Source organism: Anabas testudineus, chromosome 17 (genome assembly GCF_900324465.2).
Source record: "Anabas testudineus chromosome 17, fAnaTes1.2, whole genome shotgun sequence".
Taxonomy (NCBI): domain Eukaryota; kingdom Metazoa; phylum Chordata; class Actinopteri; order Anabantiformes; family Anabantidae; genus Anabas; species Anabas testudineus.
In genome coordinates, this window is record NC_046626.1 from 4,354,870 (window position 1) to 4,380,954 (window position 26,085).

The following is a 26,085-nucleotide window of genomic DNA, read 5'->3' on the forward strand; positions in this document are numbered from 1 at the left end:
AGGAGTGTATAAATTTGACAGTGTTGTTGTATGCACAGATAAAACAGAGGTCTTGTTGCAATGCTGTTATATTGGACTTATTTGTCTGTACGGACAATGAAATTTGATTTACTTGTTCCCTGATACTGTTCTCTGCTTTGCTGTTTCTGTTTTGTTGCTTCTGTGATGAAGCCAACTCCAAGATTATTGTAGTTTATGAACTCTAGACATATCCAAAAGCCCTCAAACTGATCCACAACCTCGACCTCCGTCCCTTTAGTTTCCACTACAAAAGGGATCCACTACTTCTCACACTGCTACTGACTGTTCAATTTCCCAGAAATACTTGACTAAGGAAACCAATGGTGCTTGTTACACAGCTACAATAACATATCCCAAGTAATGACTATTTCTACCACAGTTTGTTTTAGTCTTGACAGTCAGAGAGAAGTACATAATTATTTTTGTCAAACCTGTTTTCATGGTCAGAAATGAACTTTCATGGTTGAAATCTTAAAATCAATAAACACCTTACACTGTAAATGTATCCAAAAGTGAAGCAGGCAGATTTCAACTGCATGTTCCCGACTGAAACACAGAACACACTAAAACGCCGGCCTTCTTCCCTTACTGGGAAATAAATATTTTCACAAAATGATGGAAAATCTTCAAGAAACCCTGGTTTCTGACATGTCAAGCCTTGAAATATGATTCTCTTTTCAGGACTACAGCAGAGATGTTTTCATGCGTGTGGGTGCCAGTAAGAGAAATGCTTTTTTTTTTTCATTTGACTCCTGGATTGGAACAAACCTCCTCTGGGGATTCTGAGTGTAGATTAGTTTGAAAATTGAGTGGTATTCGTCTTTTAGCTCTGTCATGACTCCATCCATTCCTCTAGAGGTGAAAGTCTTTTTACTATGGCTGTCCATGTGAATGCCAAATATAAATGAATTGCCATGATATATACAGTGAAATCTGTGAAAAACTAGTAGAGGCATTACTGGTAATCCTATAATCCTTTTGGCGGCATGTTTACAACCCAGACCTCAGTGGGTTTAGAACCTCAAATGAATCAATCCTGAATCCATTTTTCACTATTCAGATGATATTTGTGTTTACTGACAGAGAATACAAACCTGCTGTGGATACAAGTGCAGTGTAGCCCTTTGCACAGAAGCTCAATTTGACAAGTCAACAGCACTTGATGAGTGCTGGGAAGCAGGCAGGTGGCAAACAATTCTCTTCTCTGCATGTGTGTGTGCATGTACAGCGCAGTGTGCTGAGTGTGTGTAGAAGTGTGTTTATGAAGAGGGAATGTGTGTCTGTTTTAGTGTGCATGTGTGAGGGTAAGATGAATGTGAATTTAAAGGATCAGTATTTTAGAGGGTTTTGATGACGCTTTAAAATATGCCAGAATCAGCTCTAATAAGCTAGGATCCGTTTGCAACATCCTCAGTTAAAAGTAACAATGAATCCTGTGATATTAACCCTTGTTGTGCATTCAAAAGAAGAATGTGTAAATTGGGTTTTTACCTGTAAGAAGCTCCCGAATCTCCACATCTGTGGTCTTCCGAAGCAGCCGGACCAGAGCTGGTATGCCTCCGCAGTTCTTCAGGGCAATCTTGTTGTCGTCATTAGCTTTGCCATACACCAGGTTTCTCAGGGCTCCGCAGGCACTGCGGTGAACGTCGGTCATCCGGTGGTCCAACAAGTCCACTAGCAGCTGGATACCACCCTGTCGTCGGATCTGAGGACAGAGGAAGGATAAACAATGACTGTAGTGGGAAAGTAGTGTCAAATTCACATATAAAATAGACAGTATAGCTGGAGACATTCAATTTGTTTATTTCAGTGAGACTGTGAGTCAGTGAGAATTTCACTCTTTGATAGTGTAGTATGAGAAAAAAGAAATGTTGTTTTATCATGTCACTATTAATTTCGACTTTTTGGAAATATAGAGGATGCAATGGCTACTCTGGCACTGATGCAAGATCTATTTAAATGCCAGCCAATGTACTTTGTGTCCCTGTGTGTGTGTGTGTGTGTGTGTGTGCATGTGTGTGCGTGTGTGTGTGTGTGTCTGCAACCCTCCCTGTTTTCTTCAGTCTAGACAAAGAGAGAATGTAGGACAAACTGCCCCCTCTACATAAAAACAAAGGAGACATTTTAGTGAAGGAGACTGTGCATAGACCAGGCCGTTAAGAGTGTCTTGTATATTGTTTTTTTTTTTTTTTGGTGCCCCAATTAAAGGCCGACTTCAGCTGATGGCCTGCATGTGAACATCTCAAAAAGGACACTGATGATGCTGAACACAAATGATCGCTTGAGTAATCAGGCTAAAACAATCAGGATTACACTCTTTAAGTCAAAACACATATTTGTATTTAGAATTAGCCGCCTTGTTAGCTGTACCTCACCTGACAACAAATGAATAGGAATAAGGGGGCTAGAGGTGTAAGAAAATCTTGATACATTTGAATATCACAATATTATGTTTTGTAATACTGTATAACTTTTCAATATTACTGTACTGATCTTTAATTAACAGTTTATATGCAGAGATCTGTGGCAGAGAGGGGTTTATTTTGTGTTACTGGTGGTGTAAAAAAAATGTGTATATCGCCTTGCTTGCAGTGTCGCAATATATTACAGATGAACCATAACCCCCCCCTGTTGCGGTACATATTGTATCACCAGATTCTTGTAAATACACAGTCCTACTGCATGAGAAAGTTCAAAGTTCAAAGTCATATGGACCAAAAGACAGTGAAATTAAGTTGTGTGAGAGCATAAGACAATGTTTCAGCTTGCTTAAGTAAAAAAATATATGTCTTCCCGTGCAAAACATGAAAAAGAACAACCCGGTTTTTTATCACCCGTCATCAAACTGCATCAAAATGAACATTTTATGTACTTTTGTCTCGTAAATAAAAGATAAAATGAATTGACAAATCACAGATTTTAGTTTGTATTGCATTAGACAAAATACCCAACTTCTCTGGAAATTAGGTTTGTAAATCAGAGAATAATTAACTAATTCATTATGAAATGATCTTTCAGCCCTGACATGACAGAGTCATCAGTTTTCTGAGAAAACAAAGACTTCTGCATTTCCTATTCTAAAGTTCTATAACCTAGAGGAATGAAAAAATGAAGAGTCAAACATGAGTGGGATGATGAGTATTATCAAACCACAGTATAATGAGTAATTAAGAAAGAGTTTACAGGTTTCTATTTTTAGGTTTAATTACTCTCTGGTTCATATATTTATTATATATATATTTTATAGTCTACTTTTACTTGTGCTGTACTACTCTATGTGACAGTGAGAAATTTTCTGCGGTTTATTTTGTAATGTACTCTTATTTTGACAGTCCACGGTTGTGGAAAAGTGTGTCTTGCTCTCATTAAATGATTATGATTATTAGCCTTCTTTATATAGGCTCTGTATTTTAAATGTTATGCAATCACCCTGAAGAAGGTTGTATGCTGAATTTTTTTCAAAAGTTTTTCAAACTTGAAATTTGAAGTCAAATTTGCCAAGTTTGTTTGTTTTTTGCTCATTTCTGGATGAATACCACTCAAACATGTTGACTGTGATGTAGTGACACCACCTATCAGTAACACAGAGAGACACAAATGAGGCTCGTATTAGCACCTGACACAATATCGAACCAAACACATCCTTATAGTGTATCTGGTGCTAGAGTAGGACACCAAAGAGGCAGCAGGCACATATCCCTCAGCATTGAGTCTATTGTTTCACCATTCAAGCATCTCTCTCAAGGGCAAAAACAAATTGTCCTGAGGGGGTGTCGTTTTGGCAGCCTTGTTCTAAACGCTGCCATACTTCATTCTTCTACACAATTTCAACATCAGTCATTGTTCTCATCCCTCTATCTCTCTCTCACACACACTTTATTTCCAATGCCTGTTGGCTTATTGCTGTTTGAGGAACTTTGTTGGCTCTCAAATCTGTCGCCTCGATGGGTATTAATAAAGTTGAATTGAGCTGAATTGAGTTGACATTGTAGAGACAGACAGAACAGTTGTTTTTTTTTCCCTAAGACTCTGAGTGACGATTTCTCTAAAGGACAGGAAGATGGATTACAGGAGCAAGGCTATATTCAGAGTTGGGTTAAGTGTGTGTAATGAGGACTTAATGCAATCGAATATGGAGCCTGATGGAGCTCAGACAGCTGCACCTATATGGGGACAATGTGTCTTGAATTTCCCATTCTTTAGGTGATGTGACATGCAGTTCCACATGTCAATAGATATATTCAACCCAAACATATGTGTGAAAATGTCGCTCATTCAGTACATTTCAGTTCATTTCATTTAGCATTTGATATGTTCTCAGTGGTCTAAGTTGAAAAGCTATTCCAACCACCTAATAACCACACAGTGTTGTCTTCACATCTGGGGTTTTGTACAAAATGCAACAGTTTCACATTTTAGAATTAATTCTCAATTGGTTTAATATTTCTACATGAGCACACAAACTCCATCCCCAGGAATGTTTCTTGTGGCAGTCAAATCACGAAAAAACATTCCACTTGAAAAACCAGCAGCAGAACTCATTAAAGCTTCACACATAAATGAGAAAATATCTGCATGGTGGAGGAAATAGCAGGAAAGCATGCTGCTAAGGATGTTTGATTTTGATTAAACTATACTGTCCATGTACATACGCAAGCAACAAAGTGAGTCAGGGCTCCTTCAGGTGAGTTTTACAATTCCCATTTGTGAGAGTGCCCTCTTGTTTCACATCAAGAGATGTACCTCTGATTTGATCTTGTTGTCTCCGAAGCAGAGGTGCTGGAGATAGGCAGCAGCGTTGGACTGGACTGATGGAAACTGATGCTGCAACATCTGGATCACTTCTGGCAGCTCTGGATCCCTCCAGCCAAACTCCCTACGGTGACACACACACACACGTACACATAAAAAATGCATTGTTTTAACATGTACAGAGATAAAAAATAAGTGTGTATGTGTGTAGCTGTTACTAGGCATCTAGTCTCCCTACTGTGACCCTGATTTAAATTGCTTAACAGAGAAAAAAAGAAGAGACGCAGAAATGAGGGTTGGAGGTCAATCAAAAGAGAAAACAAAGAATACACATTAAACGCACTTAAACTTGTACTCTTGTATGTGTAAAAATTCCATTCAACTAAAATGACTGAACATGTGAGGTGACTACATCATCACTATTTTCTGTCTGCCAGTAGCTGGAGGTTTAATAGTAAGAATAATCCAAATGTAATTTTTGAAAAGCCAGTCCTGCCACCCAACTATGCCCAACCTCACTAATGCTTTTACTGAGCTTTCAAAATCTTGAGGACTGATTTCTAAGAAAAATGGAGGCCATTATAGAAAACCCAAGTAAAACTGGACGTTTCTGTTCCAGAAATAACCTCACGACATTTGCTTATAGAGTAAGTACTGTGAAGAAGCTTGCTTCACCTGTTCAGATAATTGTTGTATACTTTTTGAAACCTAATCAATCTAATGCATTTTTGAAATATCTGTTAACAAGGCTCCAAAAGAGTAGTGAAGTAAGTAAATGTTACATGGTGACATTGGCACACTTTTAGTTTTTCATATGGGCTGGATTTTCTTCTGTTCTCACCATGTCAAAAGAGATTGTTGAACTTAATGAGGAAGGGTGCTGTCAAATGCTGTTATGACCCAGATTACCTGAACAGCCTGGCAACAGTGCAGCGATACAGTATTCCCTAGGTTTTTGAGTGAGGCTTGTCACATAGGGCAAACTGTGGGATCCCACAGCTGTCAATCACCACCCTTTATGTTTACTTCACTGACACTAAAACTTTATGCGGCTATGGTTGATTCACACTAGAGTAAGTTTCTAATTCCAGGAGAGGTGTCGATAGTAGTCTCCTGCTGCCATGAGATTTTTTTCCCAAAAGTTGCATATGTCAGCCAGATTCAGGCAGATCGAACAGGATAGGAGATGTGGGGTAAAGGTATGAAACTACATTGGATATTAGCCACTGAAAGCCATTTTAAGATTTTACCAAAAATGTGCTATTAGCTACCCTGAAGACAGTCGTCACTACATAATAGGCTAGTCTGTTTGCTCAGCAGCCTCACTCCCAATATTGAAAAAGCTGTTGAACCAAAACAAACCTAAAAAACAGCAAAACAGCTTTTCTATGCATTGTCACAGGCAGACAAACAACAGCAACCATCTGGGACACACTACAAGAGCTTCCTAATGGTGTGATGATGAATCCCTACTTCTTCTTCTAACTGCTCTTCCTGGTTTGTTTAAATGTGTAACCAGCATCTACCAGTGCTTTAAAACAGTGCTCTAAGCACACACTGTGTCTAAGGATGTGTGTGCAACTAGGAGCATAGGTAATCAACATGAGAAAGATACAATGTGAAAGAATGAAGTCATGATGATGGATCAAAGGGAGTGGTTGAAGAATGAGAGGAAGGTGTGACTTATTGATGCAGAGCTGTATCCAACGGCAACAAAAGTATCATGTTTCCTTGACAGCGATGGTTTCTAGGGACCTTTATTCTCACAGTGTGACTTGTCATTTATAGAGCTGAAGGTGGATGGAGGCAGGAGATGGATATTGTTTTGCTGTAATTTGGCTTAAGCATGTTCTCCTGCTTTTGCTACGTTCCCCCCACACATGATTTCTGCTTTCAAATCCACACTTTTTCACATGTTCGCTTGAATTTTTCTGTTAGAAATTTTGACTGCGTACAGAACCCCCGTTTACTCTGCTCATATGAAGAACTCCTTTCTCTTTGATGTATCTTATTCTAGATGCAGCAACAGCCCAGTGTCCCTGTGGAGATGATTTCACTTCTGTCTAACCTAACATAAACACACGCTCACGCTCAACACACTTGAGCGGCACCGAGTGCTGTAGGACAACTAGGCTCAGCTTAGTGGAGTCTTGGCTAATGCCAAACACACACAAGCACAATCCAGCACACTAAAAAAGTAGTCAAACACACACAAAAATATATTCCCACATTGGTTTGTATACACACCAGAAGAGGATCCAGGATTAGAAAGCTTTGTTCATAAACTTTCATAATAGACCAATGGGATAAACCCAGTGTTTGAAAAATGGGGAAACTGGAGAGAATAATTTTTGCTTATTTCTTCTCTCTCTGAAAATCTCTCTTCAACAAATGTTTCACAGTCTTTTTTCTTTTCCTTTCTGGCTCCCTTCAGGCACATTTAAACAACATTAACATACATAATGTTGTTGTTATGTATATACAGTAGCTTGTGCCTCAATAAATATGATGAGAAATGACATAACATGGTGTAGTTCACCTTCTGGGGTTAATTGGACAATAAAACATCTAATGTTATGGCTGAACGAGCTGTCAGATGGTGTGTATATGTGGATTTATATATTTTTAAATAAGCAGTGAACCACATGGCTGCAGCTATTATGCGATCACTTTTGAAAGGGGTTCAATTGATCCATTATAACTAAGAACATACATCTAACTGTATTGCTGTAACCATAAAGACTCAAAGTGACAGAAAATTACCAGTAATGTATTTGCTTTTTTATTTAGACGCTTTTATCCAAAGCATACAAGCATACCAAGAGATACGAGGTACAATGCAAAGGCAGTGTAAGCATAAGGAGGTCTTGCCTAAGGACCCCTACTGGAGGTAGGCCACAGCCAGGATTTGAACCCCCAGTTGGGATTTGAAACCCAGTCTCCTGCATGTAGGGCAGTGATCTAGGTGTGCTTCCACCTCTCTACCTCCCTCTCTCTGTACTTTTTTGCAGGTATCTTCGGCCTCTGAGTTATATATTTCCAGAGTGCAGCTACTGGTCCTACCAACCTGCCCAGTGTATTTGCTGTTTGTTGTTGTTGCCTGCTGTTCTTTTGTCTCTCCTCTTCCCACTCACCCAAACCTCTCCACCATCACTTGGTGCTGCTAAATTGGCGTTGTTGGGATTCTAAATAATTCTGTACACAGTTGTATTTTGTAGGGTCTTAAACCTTAAATGCTATACAAATAAAACTGACTGAATTGAAATATATAGATTATACTGTATGTTTGTGTTCTTTAGTATAAAATTCAGTCCCCTGAAGCTCAGCTAGCAGTCACTGTGTAGAAGAATAGGAGAGAGAGAATGTTGCATTAAAATACCTGCTGTCCCTATCTCGAACAGTAAAAAAATTGTTATATTAGGACTGGTTTTTACACAAATAACATGACTCTGGTGCAAGTCAGGCAATGATGATTACTCTGTTTTATCATAGTTTCACAGAATCTCTTTTATCTTTCTGCAATGTGGTGTGAAAATACACTTTGGCAATAACCTTGTCAAAGTGTCAAGCAAAAAAAAAGGGAGAAGCCAGGTTCAGCTGTCTAACAACTTAAAAAAAAAAAAAAACATGTTTGAACAAAGTGTGATCTGGTCAAACCAGGACAGCTTCAGCCTTTCTCTTTCTACAAAGAGTTTGAATTACTGATAGTCACTCCAGGCTTTCTGCCACAAACACTAAAACAGTGTCTGAAGACCTGCTAAACTCTTAACTGAACTTTAGAAAAGATAAAGATAAAATCAGGACAACTGAGAAACTCCAACAGACAATAACAGGTGGCCAACACATGGATAACAATCTTTCTATGTAACTGTATTGCAGTAAACATAAAGACTGTAAAGAATGTATAGAAGAGAACATCAATATTCCAAAAGTGCATGAACCACTCTGATGGACACTGAGCTCTAATAAAGTCATAACTAAGTAATAAAATAACAATGAATCCACTTATAGTGGATACTACTTAAACCCCAATTATAGCCTCTATTTATTTACATTTTGCAAAATTGGTAGCAAGTATGACAAATTAGCTATTAGAAGTTACTTCTTGCATTATTTTCAGTTGCAGAAAACTACAACTGGATTTACGTGAACTCGAAATTAACTTAACTTGAGAGTAGAATGAGTCTGTTCTGGACTCATGGAGAGCAAATTATTTCAATTATTGCTGTGTGAATTTAAAAAGAAGGAGAGTGATTGGACACAAAAGAAGTGCAAAGGGTTTTAACCTTTTAAAAGTATTATGACTGTCTCAATAAGCTGGATGTCACAGCCACTATTGCTGCACCATCTGCCGACCATGTTGATAGAGCAGGCCAAGCTGTAGTAACAAACTTCCTAACATGCACCTGTCCATTTCACCTCACAGAGTAGCTTTGCCTCATGTCTCTCCCTCCACGTGTAAGCTCTAAAAACAATGATGTGAATAGTAACTCAAAATTCAAAATCTGATTTTAAAGAATTTAGTTTTAAATGTTTACGAAATGACTGTAGAGAATCTTAGCTTCATATCTAGAGATGAACAATGGAACATGTGTTTAGCTGAGGTCAGCAGAACACATTTAACTCTTGACAGGAAACTTTCATACAAGAAAGTCCATCAACAGTGAAAACTAAACTGGTTACATGAGGTTGCTTTTCAGAGGTGAGACTGTTTGGTAAACAATACTATTCTAATTCTTGGTGTAGATCTGGTTGTAATCAGAACTGGTATTTGATTCGCAAATCAGAGCAATTCTTGATTCAATAAAAAGGAGGGAAGCAACAATATCTTGGCTCTACTCCAGCACACTGTGTATCACACCCACGCTTTGCTGGATAAATGTTGCTGGCCGCTGCATACACCACCACATGTGCAAGTGGCATGCATAAACACTGTCCAATTATGACCTCTTTTGCTTTTGACAGGGGACACATGTAGCTACAGACAAAACCAAAAATAGATACATGCAAGTATACTTGCATTCAATAGTAAACACCAACGACCACTCCCAGAAAATAAAAACATACAAGTATGTGTAAGTGTGCACCAGGATGGTAAATGGTCTGTACTTATATACAGTAGAGCTGTTTACTTAATTGGTACTTAAAGCGCTTTTACACTGCTTCTCATTTATCCATTTGCACACACAAGCACACAGCGATCCTGACACATGTGGGGCAACTTTGTTGGGTTCAGTGTTTTGCCCATGGACATTCTGACATATGGAAGGGAGCTGGGTATAGAACTGCCAATCCCGGAATTAGTGGAAGGGCGCTCTACCTTCTGAGTCACAGCTACCCCCGTCACATTTGAAGATGACATGAGCAATGGACAGGTGAGAAACAAACACAAACATGCAAAAATATAACGCAAAGCACACACACATACACATTCAATGACCGAACCGCAGACTAGAATAGTTACAGCCCTGAAGAGAAAGCGGCACATCACAAGAGATCAAACTCAACCAGGGCCTCCGGCTGAAATGCTCTGCAGGCACACAAACACTTACGTACAGAAAAACAAACATTTTCAACATACATGATGCTAAACTACACATGCCATGTAGTTTTGCACACACAGGCAACAATGTGCAACATGTGATAAATGGAACATATTGTTGGTACATTGTTCTGCAATATGTGGGATATATATTCTGGGATATATCTCTGTAACTCAATCTCATTTCTCAAAGAGACTGTCTTTCTAAACACTCTGAAAAGAATCTATCTATAGCTGGAGTTAATCTAAATAAAATTAAGAGACTGTCTGTCTTCTCGCTTGTGCGTGTTCTGCCCCAGAAAGCTGTACTATAATGGTTCATTCATTCACTAACTCTAGCCTGGAGCTGTACTACTTTTCACCCAGCATCTGTCTCTCCTTTGCTCTGTGTGTGTGTTTCATTCGTTCCAAAGAGAAGAAATCACAGAAGGATATGATGCTCCCAGTCCTAAACACTGTGTGACAACATCACAGTAGGATGAGCAAATACTACTGAGCCATCTGTGAACTTTGGGCAAAAGTGTTCACAGAGGGAGTGTTTGCTCTGTTTTAGTGTTAATGTTAAGAAAAGCATATATATATATGCAGGATATTTGGGTAACACTGCTGTTTGGAAAAACAGAAAGGAAAATTACAAGGGTATGCATAAAACGGAGACAACTGTAATTATTCCAGAGTACCATACTTGTAGATTCCTTAAAGTTCACAAGTGACCAGTCGAGATTATTATTTTTAGCAGCAAATGATAAATATAGTGACTGTATGAAAACTACAAATACTACAAATGCAACATATTTCACCCTGATTCTTATACTAAAGTTATTAAAAAACTTATACAGCCAGGGGTAAAAATAGTGCTCAGAGCACTGATCATAAAAACATATAAATAACTGAAGCCAGACTAGGTGGCAGTAGCTTTTTTAAATGAATTTTGACTTTTTTCTCTGGATTTTGTGAAACAGTAAAGGGAAGAAAGCAGCCTATGTCTGTCTTTGGTAGATATTATACTCATGCAATAAGAATAACATGTTGTCTTACAGTAATTCAGTAAATCAGTAAGCACACTTCGTCTAGTTGATGTGATTCATGTGCTACAGCCAGCTTGTGGAACTTTTAGTCCTACATATAGTATTTCTGCTCCAGACTTAGTATTTGTTCTTTCTAAACAAAATTAAATATAACCTCCTTAAAAAAATTATTAATCAATGGATCAAAGTTACAAATTTACAAAGAAGCAACTATAAGAAAGCTTATTTCACCCCAGTTGGAGACACTTTGCCTCCAAGACACTTGGAGGAAAATTGCAGAGCTAAATGATCTGGCTTCAGGTCTTTACTTTCTTTCCCTGACACCTTTTTCCTTGAGTTTAAGCATGTGTAACTGTAATCTTGCCCATTTACTCCTTTGCTCTGCATTTGGATCCAATCTTAACAAGTCAGAATTAAGATCAATATACAGTCAAAAGGCTTTTACAAATAGGAATATGTGCATATATGGATGTTTCTGCATGTGTGCATTTTTTTCTGTGTGTGTATGTGTGTCAATCTGAAATGCCCCAAGAGAGACAAACCATTTGGCATCTCACTGGACTGGGACTAAGTACTGACAAACTGTCAATCCATCTTTGTTCCTAACCAACCAGGTGGGCTATCTCGTATCAGCACTTGTCTACGTTAGTGCGCATGTGTGTGTATGTGTGAGCGTACATTGCTGTGTGCGTTCATGTCACTGACAGCCAAAACATTTACACCACAATACCGAGGTGCCAGGCTGCAGGCAAATCAACAATTAAACTCGGTAAATAAATAAACTATCTATGAATTATGTATTCTGAAAGCAGGGTGAGATGCTGTAATGTGAGGGCTGCAGGCAGATAATGCACACTGCTATATCGGGCTGAAAGGATTTCCTGTGAGTCAGGGTTTTTGGGGAATAGAGCGATTTGAAACCAGAGAGCGAGCTATGCAATTTGTGTCTGGTATATTTGTGTGTGTGTGTATGGTGCCACTGCTGAGGTCTTTTGGGGAAAGTAGAGATGTGTCTGATGACTCATTCCCTGAAAGTTAGACAGACGCTGGGAAAGACATCTAGGATAAACTTGCAGAGTAAACTGAAGAAAAGGCACTCTCAACTCGCAGAGTCACAGGACAGTCACTTGATTTTGTGTGACACTGTGTGTTGGAACAAAAGCATTCAGGAAGTACTTCTATCTTTTAACAACTTTGTGCAAAAAGTCAATCAAACTGTGATGTCTCCACCTTGTCAACTGTAAACCTGTAAATTAAAAAAGGGCTTCTCTAGACACAAACTTCAGTGCATGCAATCTTTTTTTTTTCCTAATTTTAACCTGAATGGTGATGGTTCCACAATCATAACCCAGTGTTTATAACATCTTTCAAGACACAGAAGGTCCAAAACACCAGCCGCCATTACGGTGCAATGTCAAGACATCTGCTGTTGTGGTTAGCATTGGTGGTAATTAGGGCCAAACAACCTCTATGGGCATTTAGATTGCTGATCTGACAACTTCAGCAGCAAAGCATCAGTGTGTTTATAGTAAACTAGAATAGACTAGAATAGAATACAATACAACAGAACAGATCCAGATGTTGTATCTGTTTGTATCATAGCACAAACTGATCTGAGACCAGCAGCAACAGACCACCTGGGATCTGTCTACAATATGTTAATGGGGGCAGTAATTAGCCCAGTAACTGATGATAATGATGGACAACACTGGTTAAACTCAACAGTCCATGTAATTGTTCTTGGAGTGATGGTGTAGCATGAGCTCTCTCCGTTCTGTTTATCAGCTTGCCAGTGTGTCTCTCTGGACTTCTCTTCAGAAGCACAAGTGTCATCTGTTTTTTAGAATGGGTACTTCACCGTTCTCTCATTGTTAGTTGGGTACACACGGCTGTATAATGGCTATGTAGTATAACTTTACATCATTTTTTGGGCAGTGGCAACTTTTAGAAAGTGGTTTTATTCTGGAAAAAGAAAAACTTCTATAATCTTCTAAGAAAATATTTTTACGTTTCCATATATATATATATATATATATATATATATATATATATATATATATATATATATATATATATATATATATATATATATATATGTATACAAACAGAAGTGTGTGAACAGACCCTGCACCCTGTGTGTGGATAAGACCCCACCATGACCTCAGTGGGGAAAGGATGTTACAGTCAAGCAGAGAATAAATAAATACAAAAGGAAGGAAGATACGATAAGAAGGTAAACAAAAGACTGAAGCAGCCGGAAAGGAAGAGAAAGAAGAAAGAGAAGCACGTGCTTGTGTCATCCAGACTGTGTGCGTGTCTGAGGTGTATTGACATGGCTGACTGACTGGCCCACTGGTGCTAGAAGAGATGAATGAAAGGTCAGGAGATGTCAGGGAGAGCTAGGAAACATACACACACACATACAGCCTCCATCTCAACCCTTTGACTCTATAGGGATCAGAGATTCTCACTGTGCCTATGAGCATGAAATAAAATGAGGCATTGTTATGATTGTCTAGAACAAATCTTTCTTCACATTAGTGGGAACGTTTCCATAAATTACTGGCACCCTGAAGGAGGATACGAGTTGGGAGTACACAAGAGGCTGTCTCCACAGTAACAGGACTTCATGTGCCAGATTGTGCCAGTGTGTGGCTTTACAAATCAGCTAAATGATATTTATTTGAGACTTTCACAGGACAGAGGTATCATTAAGGAGCCATTTTAAAGTGATGGCGACATTCAAGTTTATATGAAGTTGCTTAATTTTTTTTTTACATTTCACATCATCATATATAACAACTGCAATATAGGATGATGTCAGTAATATACAAAGAGCTGTATGACATAATATAGTAATTTTTTAAGCAAGCTGGCAGAAACGTGAAACAACATGTCTCTGACAGCATTATTGGCTAATTCTCAGTTTCCGCCATTATTGTTAGCTCACATTTCTGCCATTACAGTTAGCTAATGCAGCAAAATTACCGTTTTGGGGGAAACTAATTTGCTTTCTGGCAGATTAGATGAAAGGTTCATATTGCTAATTAAAAAAACAATTGTGCCCAAATAAAAACTGGGAAAGCCACATGAATACAGTCACAAAGCATGTTCAGAAGTTACCAGGACAGAACGACGATGGAAAAAAATGACAGAATAAATCAACAGGTAGACAAATGGAATGCAGGATGGATAGATGGAAAGCCCAAGGAGAGAATGAGGAATATTTACAATCTTAAACACAGACGCTTTGGTAAGCCATACTGTTATGAATCGCAAAATTACTTAACTAGTAAGTAGTTACTTAAAATGTTTAATCTATCTTAAAACTGATTGGACTTTTAGGAAAACTTCCTTGTGTTTTTGGGTCGTAGAGGATGCCACTCAGATGTTATGCAATGGGATAGTTAAATGTAAATTGTTTTGAAAGCCAGTATTCGTTAATGTCTAATTATGAATCCATATACTGCTAAAATAAAAGTGATTCCTGTTTATTACAGCACTATTCATAAATGGGTGACAATACGAATGTGAAATGTTGTCATGCTGTCATTAACATTAACATCTGCATCTGATATAGGTGTCATATAAAAAGATGGAGAGATTCAGTGAATGAGACAAAAGGTAAGATAGATAGACAGAATGTAAATATGCATAAATAAATAGTTGGATTACTTTGTCATTCTTTGCTCGGCTTGATTTTGATTCCACACAAGGAATTCGGGGTTGTACCTATCGAAGGGGGACAGGCAGAGAGAAACAAGAGAGAGGTATATGTTGGCTGTCTGGCAACAAATTATTCAATAACGTCATAATAGTGATGATTAGCAAATAGAAACCAATATGTAGGCACTAGACTCGTCTTTCTCTCTCAACACTTGGTTATCAGGCAATGGTGGAGGAGGTGGGCAGAGTGAAGGACATGCACTTAAAATGGGCGCTGAGGAGATGAAGGGTATGTCAAGTAAAGAGAGGGTCTTAAGATATTTGATGGCTATTATCTTGTTCATTAATACCGTGGACATTGGTTCATGGTTAATTTTAAATGTCTGGAATGAATGTCCCGATCTTGTTCCCATGTTCTTATGCTGTCAACATGAGTGACAGGCTGGATGTTTTCTATGTTCATCAGGGAATTTACATTTAAGTTCACAACCTTTGCACAGTACATACATTTGGTGTACCGTACATGCACACTGTTTGGTCTACTGTGTTATTTGTGTATTTTATAAAGTCGGCCTGTTAGTCAACTGAGCTGTTGAATAAAAACACACATCACAAAGGCATCCTTGTGTATCATCCATTTCTACTATATTATTATATTTTATTTATTTATTTATTGCATGCTTAAAGGTGACTAACTTTATCTCAGAAAAGCAGGACTTGTAGCAGAGATACTAAATGGTGAGTAAATGACAAGCTAAGCTGCTAAGCCCGTTATATGTAGGGTAAATTTAAACAAAACACTAATTTGTACATCTATTTTCTAGCAAATATATTTCTGCACATTAAATGAGGCAATGACAAATAGTATTTAGTTGTATTAATAAAAATCCTAAGCTTTGTACTACTTTAATACTTTAATACATTGATTTTTCTTAATGTGTTGCTTGTTTCCTTTATCTGCAGTGTTGATAAAATATTTTATACAGAGATTATGCCTAAGTAAGGCATACAGGAATAATAAAAATGATAAAAATGAGAAAGATAGTGGTTTTAGCACCTAACAGCTACCAACAGCTGTTGACCAACTGACATAATGTAATAAGACTATAAGTCATTAAGACATTAAGTCTAATATTCAATATGTTTTTTGTACTGTCAAAAGAAATCCCATAAAAAAAAATAAAACTAGGAATGAATTGATCTCAGTATTTATTCCTACGCATGTCCTCTGTCATAATGTGTCCCATAAACTTCTAGTATATATCACTGATCCACATGTTCTTTAATTATGATGAACGTGGCCAGAGTAGTTTACTTTATATGAAACTCTAAATATACTGTGCTGATGATGTAAATACTCACCAAATGTGTATTCATGTGTTAAAAAATGGAACAATTTTTGTGTTTCTAAAAAAGACTAGGAATTGGGACTCCACATGTGGAAAAGCTGCAAAGTATTGATAAACTGACTACCTCATTATTGGTTTTGGTCTTTTTATGGGATTTGCTGACATAAAAAAATATTATCTAACAAATATAAAAACATTTTGTCTTTGAGTTATAAAACAGCAGCGGTGCAGTGAGCATGTAGCTTGGAAACACCTGACGACTGTACAACTGCAGTGTAATCTTGGGGGACCCTCCCTTTAATGCAATGTGAACAAAAAAGCTTCTCAAATAGCACAAGACTCATTTAGACAGTGCTAGCACTGACTGGGCATGTTGTGAATGTAAAGCAAAATGCCATGCATCACAAGTCAGTCATTTAAATGTAAATGTAGCAGTGCAGATGTGTGTATGCTAGAAGCTACACAACAATGAAGCCAGAGCTCTGAAGAGTGAGCAAACAGACAACGTGAGTGCGATGTGCACAGAGAAATAAACACTTGGACAATGGGTGGAGGAAAGTGTAATGACAACAACATCCAGAATCAACTGTGCAAACGACACAGAAAGATACTTGTTACCATATAACCAAACATTACTATATAATAAAACAGTTCAGCGCAAAGTGACTTCCTCATTAAAAAATATTACATTTGAGCAAAACTATAAACAGTTTCTCCTACGTACACCTGAGCTGAAATGTCACAAAGAAAGACACTTCAACTTTAATTAGGCTGCTTCTGTCTGACAGCCAGTCTCTGCACTCATTAGGCAGAAGGAGGAGACTAAGAAAAAGAAATCCAAGGCACAATTGGAATAGTATTTGAAACCTGATTTTAACTAGGACAAAAGAAAGATAAAAACAGCTATTACTGTCTCTGTATGTGTCTCTCTCTTTCTCTTTTTTTTTTTTTTTTATTTTTTTGTCTGTCTGTCACTGTTTCTCTCTCCCACCCACACTTGTAAATGGAGCTCTCTTGGTTTAAAAACAGACTTTCCACATTAACTGTGTCTACCTACTGCATAGAATGTGACTGATTGTCACTGACAGAGAGACACTCCACTCCTAACAGCGATGGCAAACTTTTAAATTGGACCTAGAGGTGTGCGCAGGCATTCAGACGGCAGTGTGAACAAGCCTCAACACCAGGCAAACTAGAGAGGACAGTGAAAGATGTGGCGTGATGTGTGCCTCATACTAAAGCCCAGATTCAGCCGGCCTTTTACTGCACTGGACCATCAAATCCTGACAGTCAATTATCTGGTAAGGTGCTACAAACTGTTTGGTGTCACAATTCTGACTTTGACACTCTTTCGTGGAATGCAATTAAACTCTTTTGCACTGTTAAAGCGTAATGTTATTTTATTTAGGTCATTAATATTGATAGGTTATGTGTTTAATTTGGTGAATCTGGCCCTCAGTAAGATCAGTGAAAGTGGGAAGGGAGCAGGACAAAGGGTTTCATCAACAAGCCGGAGTAGAACCTAAGTAAAAAAAAAAATTCTCACCTTGGGTCCTTCTGGATGCTGTCCACTGATGGAGAGCGGCCCAGGGCAGCCTCAGGGGGGAGGGCAGGCCCTGACTTGCTATAAGGCGACTCGGTGGATGGGCAGAACTGAAGGGTGCAGTACGGATTGGCATAGTCAGCCGCCCCGCTCCCTGTGGCAAAGCTGCCTCTCTGAAAGGTGCCTGCAGTGCTCTGGCTTCCCGTTCGCTGCAAGGGGATTGGGTCAACACCAGGGGAGGGCGGAGCTAAAGCGGGAAGAGGAGCGTAGGGAAAGAGCAGATAGTTGAGGACCTCTTGGTACAATTGGTTCACCACTGGGTTTGATTTAGCCGAGGAGCAGTGGGGGGGTAGAGGATGAAGAAAATCACACACTCACCAAGACAAAAATACACACACAAAAACACAAAAAGCACCACCAGCACCAATGCAAAAAACAGCACAGAATGAAAAAGATGGGGAATAAAAAACAAAAAGAAATGATGACATAAATAAATATGACAAACTTCAACTTACAACTCAACAGGTGGGGTAACTTCAGGTGATAAGCTGAGCTCACCAAATGAGCAAAGATTTTCATTTGGATGGAAAATCACAAGCAAACAGAAGCAGTAAAATCAAACACACATGCACTGTTAGGAAAAATCAGCTTCACAGCTCACAGGTACTGTTATAGAGTGACTAGTACATCAGGGCGGGATTTACCCATTGTAGGAGCACCAGGGTAACATTTTACATTATTCATCCCATTCATTCAAGATTTAAATGGCTGATTTGCTCGTACCTCAGTTGTTCTATTGAGTCCAACTTACAAGGGCATAACCTAAAAATGCATTCAAGTCTTTAAAGGGACATGAGATTGCAAGGCTGTGTGCAATCACAGGACTCTCACACAGAAATTAAAAACATATCTGATCTCAAACTGCAGAACTGATGCAATGCAATAACCAGGTATTTTACAGAGGTCAACACTCAGGTGTGTGTGAGTATGGTCTTCATTGTGTGTAGATTCTGTTTTTACCTAATGTAAGAACAAATCCCAGAATCTTCATGAAAGTTGCACAAGTGGGTTTGTAAAAGAAGTTTCTTCTTAATTATGGTTGGTGAACAAAGTGACAAGAAGTGTTTACTACACACAAGGCTAAATCCACGACTCTATGGTCATTGACTGCAAACCTATGCAGTAAGCATGTCTCAGTAAGTATCTTTAAGTTTATATTCTTCTTTAGTTTTTAACATCAACAATTGTGCAGTTGTGCTGTTACCACAAAGTAATTTCCACATTGTGAACCTGGGGCCCCTTATGGTTTGCCTGAGTGTCTAATTTCAAGACCTCAGAGCACATAAAATCCTTATTAACTCCTTTGCCAAGTCTACTGAGAAAGGAATCAGATCCAAACCCATTTGGCCATGATAGTCAACACAGTCACACCAGTTCATGCTAAGAGGAAAGTTCAGTGGCACGTGTGTGTGTGTGTGTGTGTGTGTGTGTGTGTGAGTGTGTGACTAGATCACTGCAGGGGCCTTGACTAGGCCTAAGGAAATTCACCTGTGATGCAAATAATTGTGTGATGTTTCCAGGTTTTGAAGCTATCTGAATTAACCTTTAAAAAACATAGCCAGGTTTCAACAGCGTACTTTGTGTTGTACAAAAAAAATGAAAGTGTGAGACTGTTGCTGCTGTTGTGACTTACATTCACAGACACAAAGTTGGAGATAATTGTTATTTTGATGCATAGCAGTGACCTATCAATGTGTATCGGGAGCCAGCATTATTATTGGGAGAATCTCTCTTCATTCAAACGAAACCTAATGTTTATTTTTGTGTCATGTATCTCTCTAGAATTGTTCAGACGACCAAACCGGCAGCACAACACTGACAACATTTTAGGACACAGATGATTTGCTTTGATTTCAAAGCACCCAAGCTAACGCCCGTGGGATTAATTGAGATTAATTTTCAGCCTTGAAACTAATTAGTTAACAGACTGTGACTGAGAAACAAATTGCCACTAAGACCCCAATTGGATTTGCCTACCTGATCTGGTAAATAGCTCTACATAATCAGATGAAAAGAGAAAGTTTCCTATGTACAGCAGGCAGTACTATATCATCATATCACCAAAGAACACTTCGTTTATAAATGAGACCATGCTGTCTTTTATTATTTAGTCCTGCCTCTCTTGACTGTACAGAGTTTCTTTGATCAGGGTATTTTCAGGGGATCATTGTGATGTCTTGATATATTATTAAATTTCAATGGTTCTGCAGCCATTTTTTTGTGTTTCAACCTGGACTATTTTCTAGTGCCTTTCACATTTTTTTGATTCCCTGGATGTGAATCCATCAAACCACCCTTCGACTCCCCCGTCTTCTGGGACTCAATTTTATAGAGTCTGTAGTTGTAACGGCTTTAACACCTTAACAAATAACCGTCCCCTCATACATCCCTGTGTCTGCTTACCTTGCCCTCTAAGGTTAGGTTTGGTGTAGACTCTGTCTTCGTATATGGGGTCAATGTGATGTTCAGGAGACTGCAGAGGTCGGAGCTCAGAGCCCAGGTGACTGTGCTGGCTGCTGTAAGAACCTCTGGAGCCTGGAGGAAAAAGGAAAGAAAGATGTTAGACATGCTGACAGACAGAGGGATAAAAGTATTGTGTGATCATTAAGTGAGTAAAACATCAACAACAACAATCAACAATAATTAATTTTAGCCACTGAAGTCAGTATTTGAACTACTAGAACTGGTTCCATTTTTTTGCTTTTTATTCAATTCATTTCAGTTTTATTTGTATAGCGCCACTTCACAATAGAAGTTATCTCAAGGCACTTTACAGTGAAAGACTTTAAACCTTGAAATGACAAATCCAACTTTTTACAAGTCCTAAGCCTGACACTTGTTAAACTTAGGTCCTCGGTGGAGATAATAATTCTCATTTATAAATTCAGAAATTCATAAGTATATTTGCAATCTAATACATTTTAGATAAAACCTCAAAGCCAATTTCATCAAATATTTGGTAAAATGTTTTTTTATTCTTTCATATGCTTGTGCTGCTGCTGAGAAATACTAATCACACATAAATGGGAAGAGGCTTTATGAGACCTTTAACTATCATGAAATAGAACAGATTCAGAAAAGCCGTATTAGGCCCGGAAGAAAACCCATAATTCATAAGATCACAGAACAAATGGTATTAAAAAATGAATGAAAACAGAACAGAGGGAAATTGAGCTTAGATCAAGAAAAAACACAATTAATAACATAAAGCAACATCTGTACTATGTTTTGTTAATGTTATATTATGGTACATCAACGTCAATTTTGTTGTAGAGTAAAAACAAGTAAAACAAAAGAGAAAACTAAGCATAAATTCCCATCTGTTAATTATTTTCCACAAAACTGATGTTGTTTAAATTTTAATTCACATAACTAGAATGGACCACTTTGAATACATGTATAAAATGTATGTACAACTTGACCACGTCACACACATATTGTACATAAAAAAGTAAAAGATTTGTCTTGACCTCTACCTGCCAGGCTACCAGGCCTTTGCAGGGTTGCGTTCGCGTAGAGCTCATGGGAAATCTTGTGGCTTTCCGCTCCGATGTGGTGCAGCATGCGCTTGGTGGGCGACAGGGTGGCATAGCTTCCTACCACCGAGCTGATCTGGTGGATGGGCGACGAGATGTGGTTTCCCCCAGGGGAGGCTGCCATGGGGAGGGGGGAGGAGGAGCCAGCAGCACCCGATGCTACCATGTTGATGGGTGATGAGGTGCTACAGAAGGACAAAATAAGAAAGTCAGACAAAATTAGAATTTTTATCTGACAATTGTTTCGTGTCACAGCTCTGACAGTCTGTGCAGACCTCCATAAGCAGATAATGAAGTTGAAGCCATGGCTGTGTTAATGTAAAAACTATAAACTGGACATTGGTCCTTGCAGTGTGAGACATATATTTTGCACTTTATTCCAGCTCTTCATTGAAACTCTACAGTGTTCGTACTAAGTGAAATATTTTTAAACCCTTTTTCCTTCAATGGCTGTACCAAACAGTTGATTGAATTTTTCAGAATACAATCAACTGTCAACTCTGAGTTTCTTCACTAGAATTTAAAATAAAGTTTTGTGGGTTTGAACAACATATGGCGGCACAGCATGAGCTTGTAATGACTGCCCCACAAGCAGTCTGTTACTTTATTATTGATCATAAAATTGTGCTTCAGGAGTTTCATTAAAGATTTAGTCCACTAAAACCTTCAATCAAAACATTTAACAATGTAGTCCCTGTCATTGTCTATGGTAGGACGATGAGCAGACCAGCAGAGAAAATATTGTTTTCACCAGTAATTGGTGAGACTATTGCATTTAATGTCAAAATCTAAGGTATAGGTACAGTAGAACAGAAAAACAGGATTAAACAAGTTAAAAGGTCCCAGGAGTACCGTTTCTTTATCAGATTCTGCATGTATCACACCACGGAACCTCCTAACTGGATTTATACAGTACATACATTCGTAATAGACTGGCCTAAAATGAAAAAAATTGACTCCAGACTCTCCTCTCCATGTTTCAGCAAACAGAGAAGAAATTTGTAAATGTAAATTCATATTTGAATTTACATTAATATAATTAAGTATGATGTAAACCTACCTTTATTGTATTAGCACAGGCATCTAACATGACTAATTTAGCTTTTCCTCAAACAGACTACAGGTTTTTCAAAGCCAGAAAGGTGAAATAATTGTTTTGTCATTGCTATTGATCAACAGCCATATTGACCTGTTACAGATAAATACTTCTGTGCTTTGGGACCAGCAGAATTCTTATACAATGTGCTCCTAACAATAAGCCCATGTTAAATCAATTGGTCAGACTGAAATTGAACCCACCTGTAGGACTTGGCGAGCCGGCTGGGTGACTGTTTGGGTGAGGACACCCTCTGTAGCGTAGCGTAGCTGGGCATGTCAGAGGAGGCTGATCCCAGGCGCTGCAGCTTGGTAGGGGATCCTACCGCCTGCAGAGGGGAGCTGACACGCTGTAATAGAGGAGTTGTACTTCATTAAAGGGGAATGCCACTCACTTTAAATATTCATCCACCCTTTTTATTCATATCATTATTTATAGACAGATGAACAACTCCCAGTGGGGCTGGAAACCCAGAGAGCAGAGTCTCTAATCTGTGATAACATCGCAATAAAGGGCTTGGAGCCATCAGACCAAACATGAAGAGATGAATCTGAACTTTTATAACCAAATGAACTTAAAATGCAACTGCGAGCAATAGGCTGCCAACTTCCATCAGAATTCTAAACGTACATGTTCCTTTTTTTTGCCAAATAGGAAAATGAGTTTAAATATTTGCAGGGTCTTTCATTTCTTACAGAACTATAGGTATGATTGTAAACGCTCCACTTATTTGGATGAGAATGGTCAAGATGCGCTGAAGTGAGGACACTGCCAATTTCTAAAACAGTGCAACAGTGCAGCTAAATAATTTTCATTGAATTCAAAGACACGATTAATGCAGTGCTCTTAAAATCACAGTGCAGCAGAAGAAGCAATGAAATAGTACATCATCATCTAAGAGGTCAGATTTGCTGCATTGTGGCTGCACTCTTCACTGACGCCATACAAGAAGCTACCTACAAATCTTATACTCCTGTTGTACTAATAAAGATACAGGATAAGCTTTTTCTTCAATTGCTTGTGCTTCAAATGCCAGTAAGCTGGAAATAGAACATATATAGCTTGGCTATAGCACGGAGGTACCATGTGTATTTGATGTATAAAGCAGTGGTGGGGACCACTGGTATAAAGAACACCTGCCTCAAATGGAACCCAAATAAATAAATGTGCTTATCATATCCAGCAAACATTTGACAAACAAGCTTAGGTGAGATGCAGGGGCCTGAATTATGGTGACCAACCAAATCAATTAAAACATAATGAGAGAACCTGTATATCTGTGTCACTTATTACATTTATTCAACTGCAGTGTGATCACTTTCGGCACAGTTGATACTAGATAGATAGCAAAACGCTAAGGTTAACAAAGGTCAAAACGTTGAGTTTTAATAAGAGTCAAAGGTGTAATTACATTTCTTATCTAATCACCATCTATAGTGCTCACTGTGGACCATTCATGCTTGGATGCCAGTGTAGGCTTGCTAAGTCAAGAGCACTAAATGTAAAGACACTGTAGTGCTTCTTGTTGTGTTTGGTGTTAGAGCTGCTAAGAATGCAGAGACATATACTGACGTATGCAGTGATGTGATGGCAGATCCCTATGGTGGCTGCCTAGCCTGTGGAAAAGCAAAAATTTTTGCAAGCCTCGTAAGCCAAGTAACTCTGAATTGGTACAAACATCCTAACCCTAACCCAGACGTTTCCACTAAGTTTGGGCATTATTCCGTGGACATGATGCTTTATCACTTTTGCCGTCATTATGGGTTGCCACTGGAATAAGCAGAAACCACTGTGAATCTACAAATTTGTCCTCAACAATGAAGCAAGCTATAGCATTTTTAGAGGTTCACAGTGAGAGTGGGAGCATAAGATTTTCGTCATGTCACAAAATAGATAGGACCATAAGAAATAACCAGTGGCCCATTTAATATGCTTTGCTTCCATCTGAGGACTGCAGGGTTATGCTGTCACTATCAGCATTAAGGATTCCTGTAGCAGTGTAATGCTGAAAGAAATGGGGAAAGCATCCTTCAGATGACAACTAAAGCATCACAATAATCTCATAAGGGATTTGTACCTGCGCAGGCAAAGTGGCATAGGAGTAATACATGGATGGCCCAGCAGGTGTAGATCCACCCTCAGTGGGCATGTGGAAGGCGCTGCCACGAGCAAATGAGTCTCTCTGGGACTGGGAGGGAGAATCTGTCCCCACTAACTGGGCAGCTGCACGGCTAGATGTCACCTAGAGAGGAAAACGTGCACAAAAAGATATGAGAGAGGAGAGAGAAGAGGCCAGACAGCAAGTGAAACATAGAAAGGGATGTAGATGAAGGAAAACTGAGAGATGGAGGAAGGGAAGAGGCATGGCGAGTATGAAGGGATGCTGGAGGAAGATGCAAATGAAGGAGGACAGAGGGAAAAGATAAAATGGAGAAAAAAGAAACAAGGGCAGAGAAACCCTCTCATTAATTCATGTGCATGTACCTGGTTGTAGCTGTGTACTGCCCCTCCGACCTGCCCGCTGACTGTTTCCCCAAGTGTCAGGCCTTGGTTGCTAAGGTAACCAGCTGCTGCATAGGCATCCTGGTTATTGAGCTGCAGGGCGCTTTGTGACAGGAGTCCTTGTCCTGTGAAAAAGAAGAGATGAATTAAGAGAGAACATTTGACATTTAGACAGAAGCACTTCTTTATGTAAATTCATAAATTCTGTCTTTTCTATGAGAGACCAGATGACTTGGAGAGATGTCAAGCGAGCTCACATCATTGTTTGAGACAAACGTTTGATCGTTGTCACATTGAGACGTTGTTTCACTTCTGTCAAGTTGCATTTTGCGTAATGTACTTTACAGTGTAAAGATTTATTCTGTTTGTGGCCTTGAAGCAGTTCTGTAACCCAGTTAACATCCCACACGTTACACAATGTAATTCTTCTTTTTATTTTATGAGAAAAGAATGAACATGAATGCAAAAAAATATGTAACTGTCTTGATTTATAACAGACCTTGACACTAAAAAAAGGAAAAGAGGAGAGAAGAAGAAAACTTACATAGAATAAAATCGAATTACTTGTCCTCCTTTTCGAGACACCCATTTGCTTTTTACCCACTATGTTATTCCCGCCTCCACTCTTTTCCTCTCATGCTCTGTGACCCTTTAATCTCACTCTGTTCCTCACCTCCATTTAAAATACACTCTGTCTCTTTCTTTCACTTCGTTTATCGTTCTACCTCAACTACCTGTCTTTCTTTTTTCTATGCTCCATATTTCTCTGCATAATTCAGCAGGAGGAGTGGAGAGTGGTGGAATGAAGCAAAAAAACAAAAACGCAACAAAACAAAACAAAAAACAAATACAGATATGATGTCAATAATGATGTTTGTGTATTAAGTAGCATTTATGCTTCTATACACCTATACAAGTGTTGTTTAATTTTCAGAGAAGTAAAGCGGTCTTGCCTCGAGAAAGCTCAATGCCACTGTCACAAGTCAAACT

The 26,085-nt window shown here is 38.7% G+C and overlaps 1 protein-coding gene across 5 annotated transcripts in view; it reads right to left on the reverse strand.

Annotated features, from left to right (window-relative positions):
- The window catches only part of ctnnd2b (catenin (cadherin-associated protein), delta 2b), a 131,518-nt gene that overhangs the window by 29,982 nt on the left and 75,451 nt on the right, over window positions 1–26,085 (reverse strand). For 3 of the 5 annotated variants that reach the window (XM_026375507.1, XM_026375506.1, XM_026375510.1), the window contains 9 exons: window positions 25,078–25,220; window positions 24,671–24,835; window positions 22,797–22,942; window positions 21,432–21,682; window positions 20,365–20,496; window positions 17,905–18,148; window positions 15,019–15,075; window positions 4,765–4,897; window positions 1,513–1,726 (listed from right to left, as the gene is read on the reverse strand). In XM_026375507.1, coding sequence (XP_026231292.1) covers window positions 1,513–1,726; window positions 4,765–4,897; window positions 15,019–15,075; window positions 17,905–18,148; window positions 20,365–20,496; window positions 21,432–21,682; window positions 22,797–22,942; window positions 24,671–24,835; window positions 25,078–25,220 — 1,485 coding nt within the window. The remainder of the gene's footprint in view (window positions 1–1,512; window positions 1,727–4,764; window positions 4,898–15,018; window positions 15,076–17,904; window positions 18,149–20,364; window positions 20,497–21,431; window positions 21,683–22,796; window positions 22,943–24,670; window positions 24,836–25,077; window positions 25,221–26,085) is intronic. The other 2 variants (XM_026375509.1, XM_026375508.1) reach the window with 1 other exon arrangement.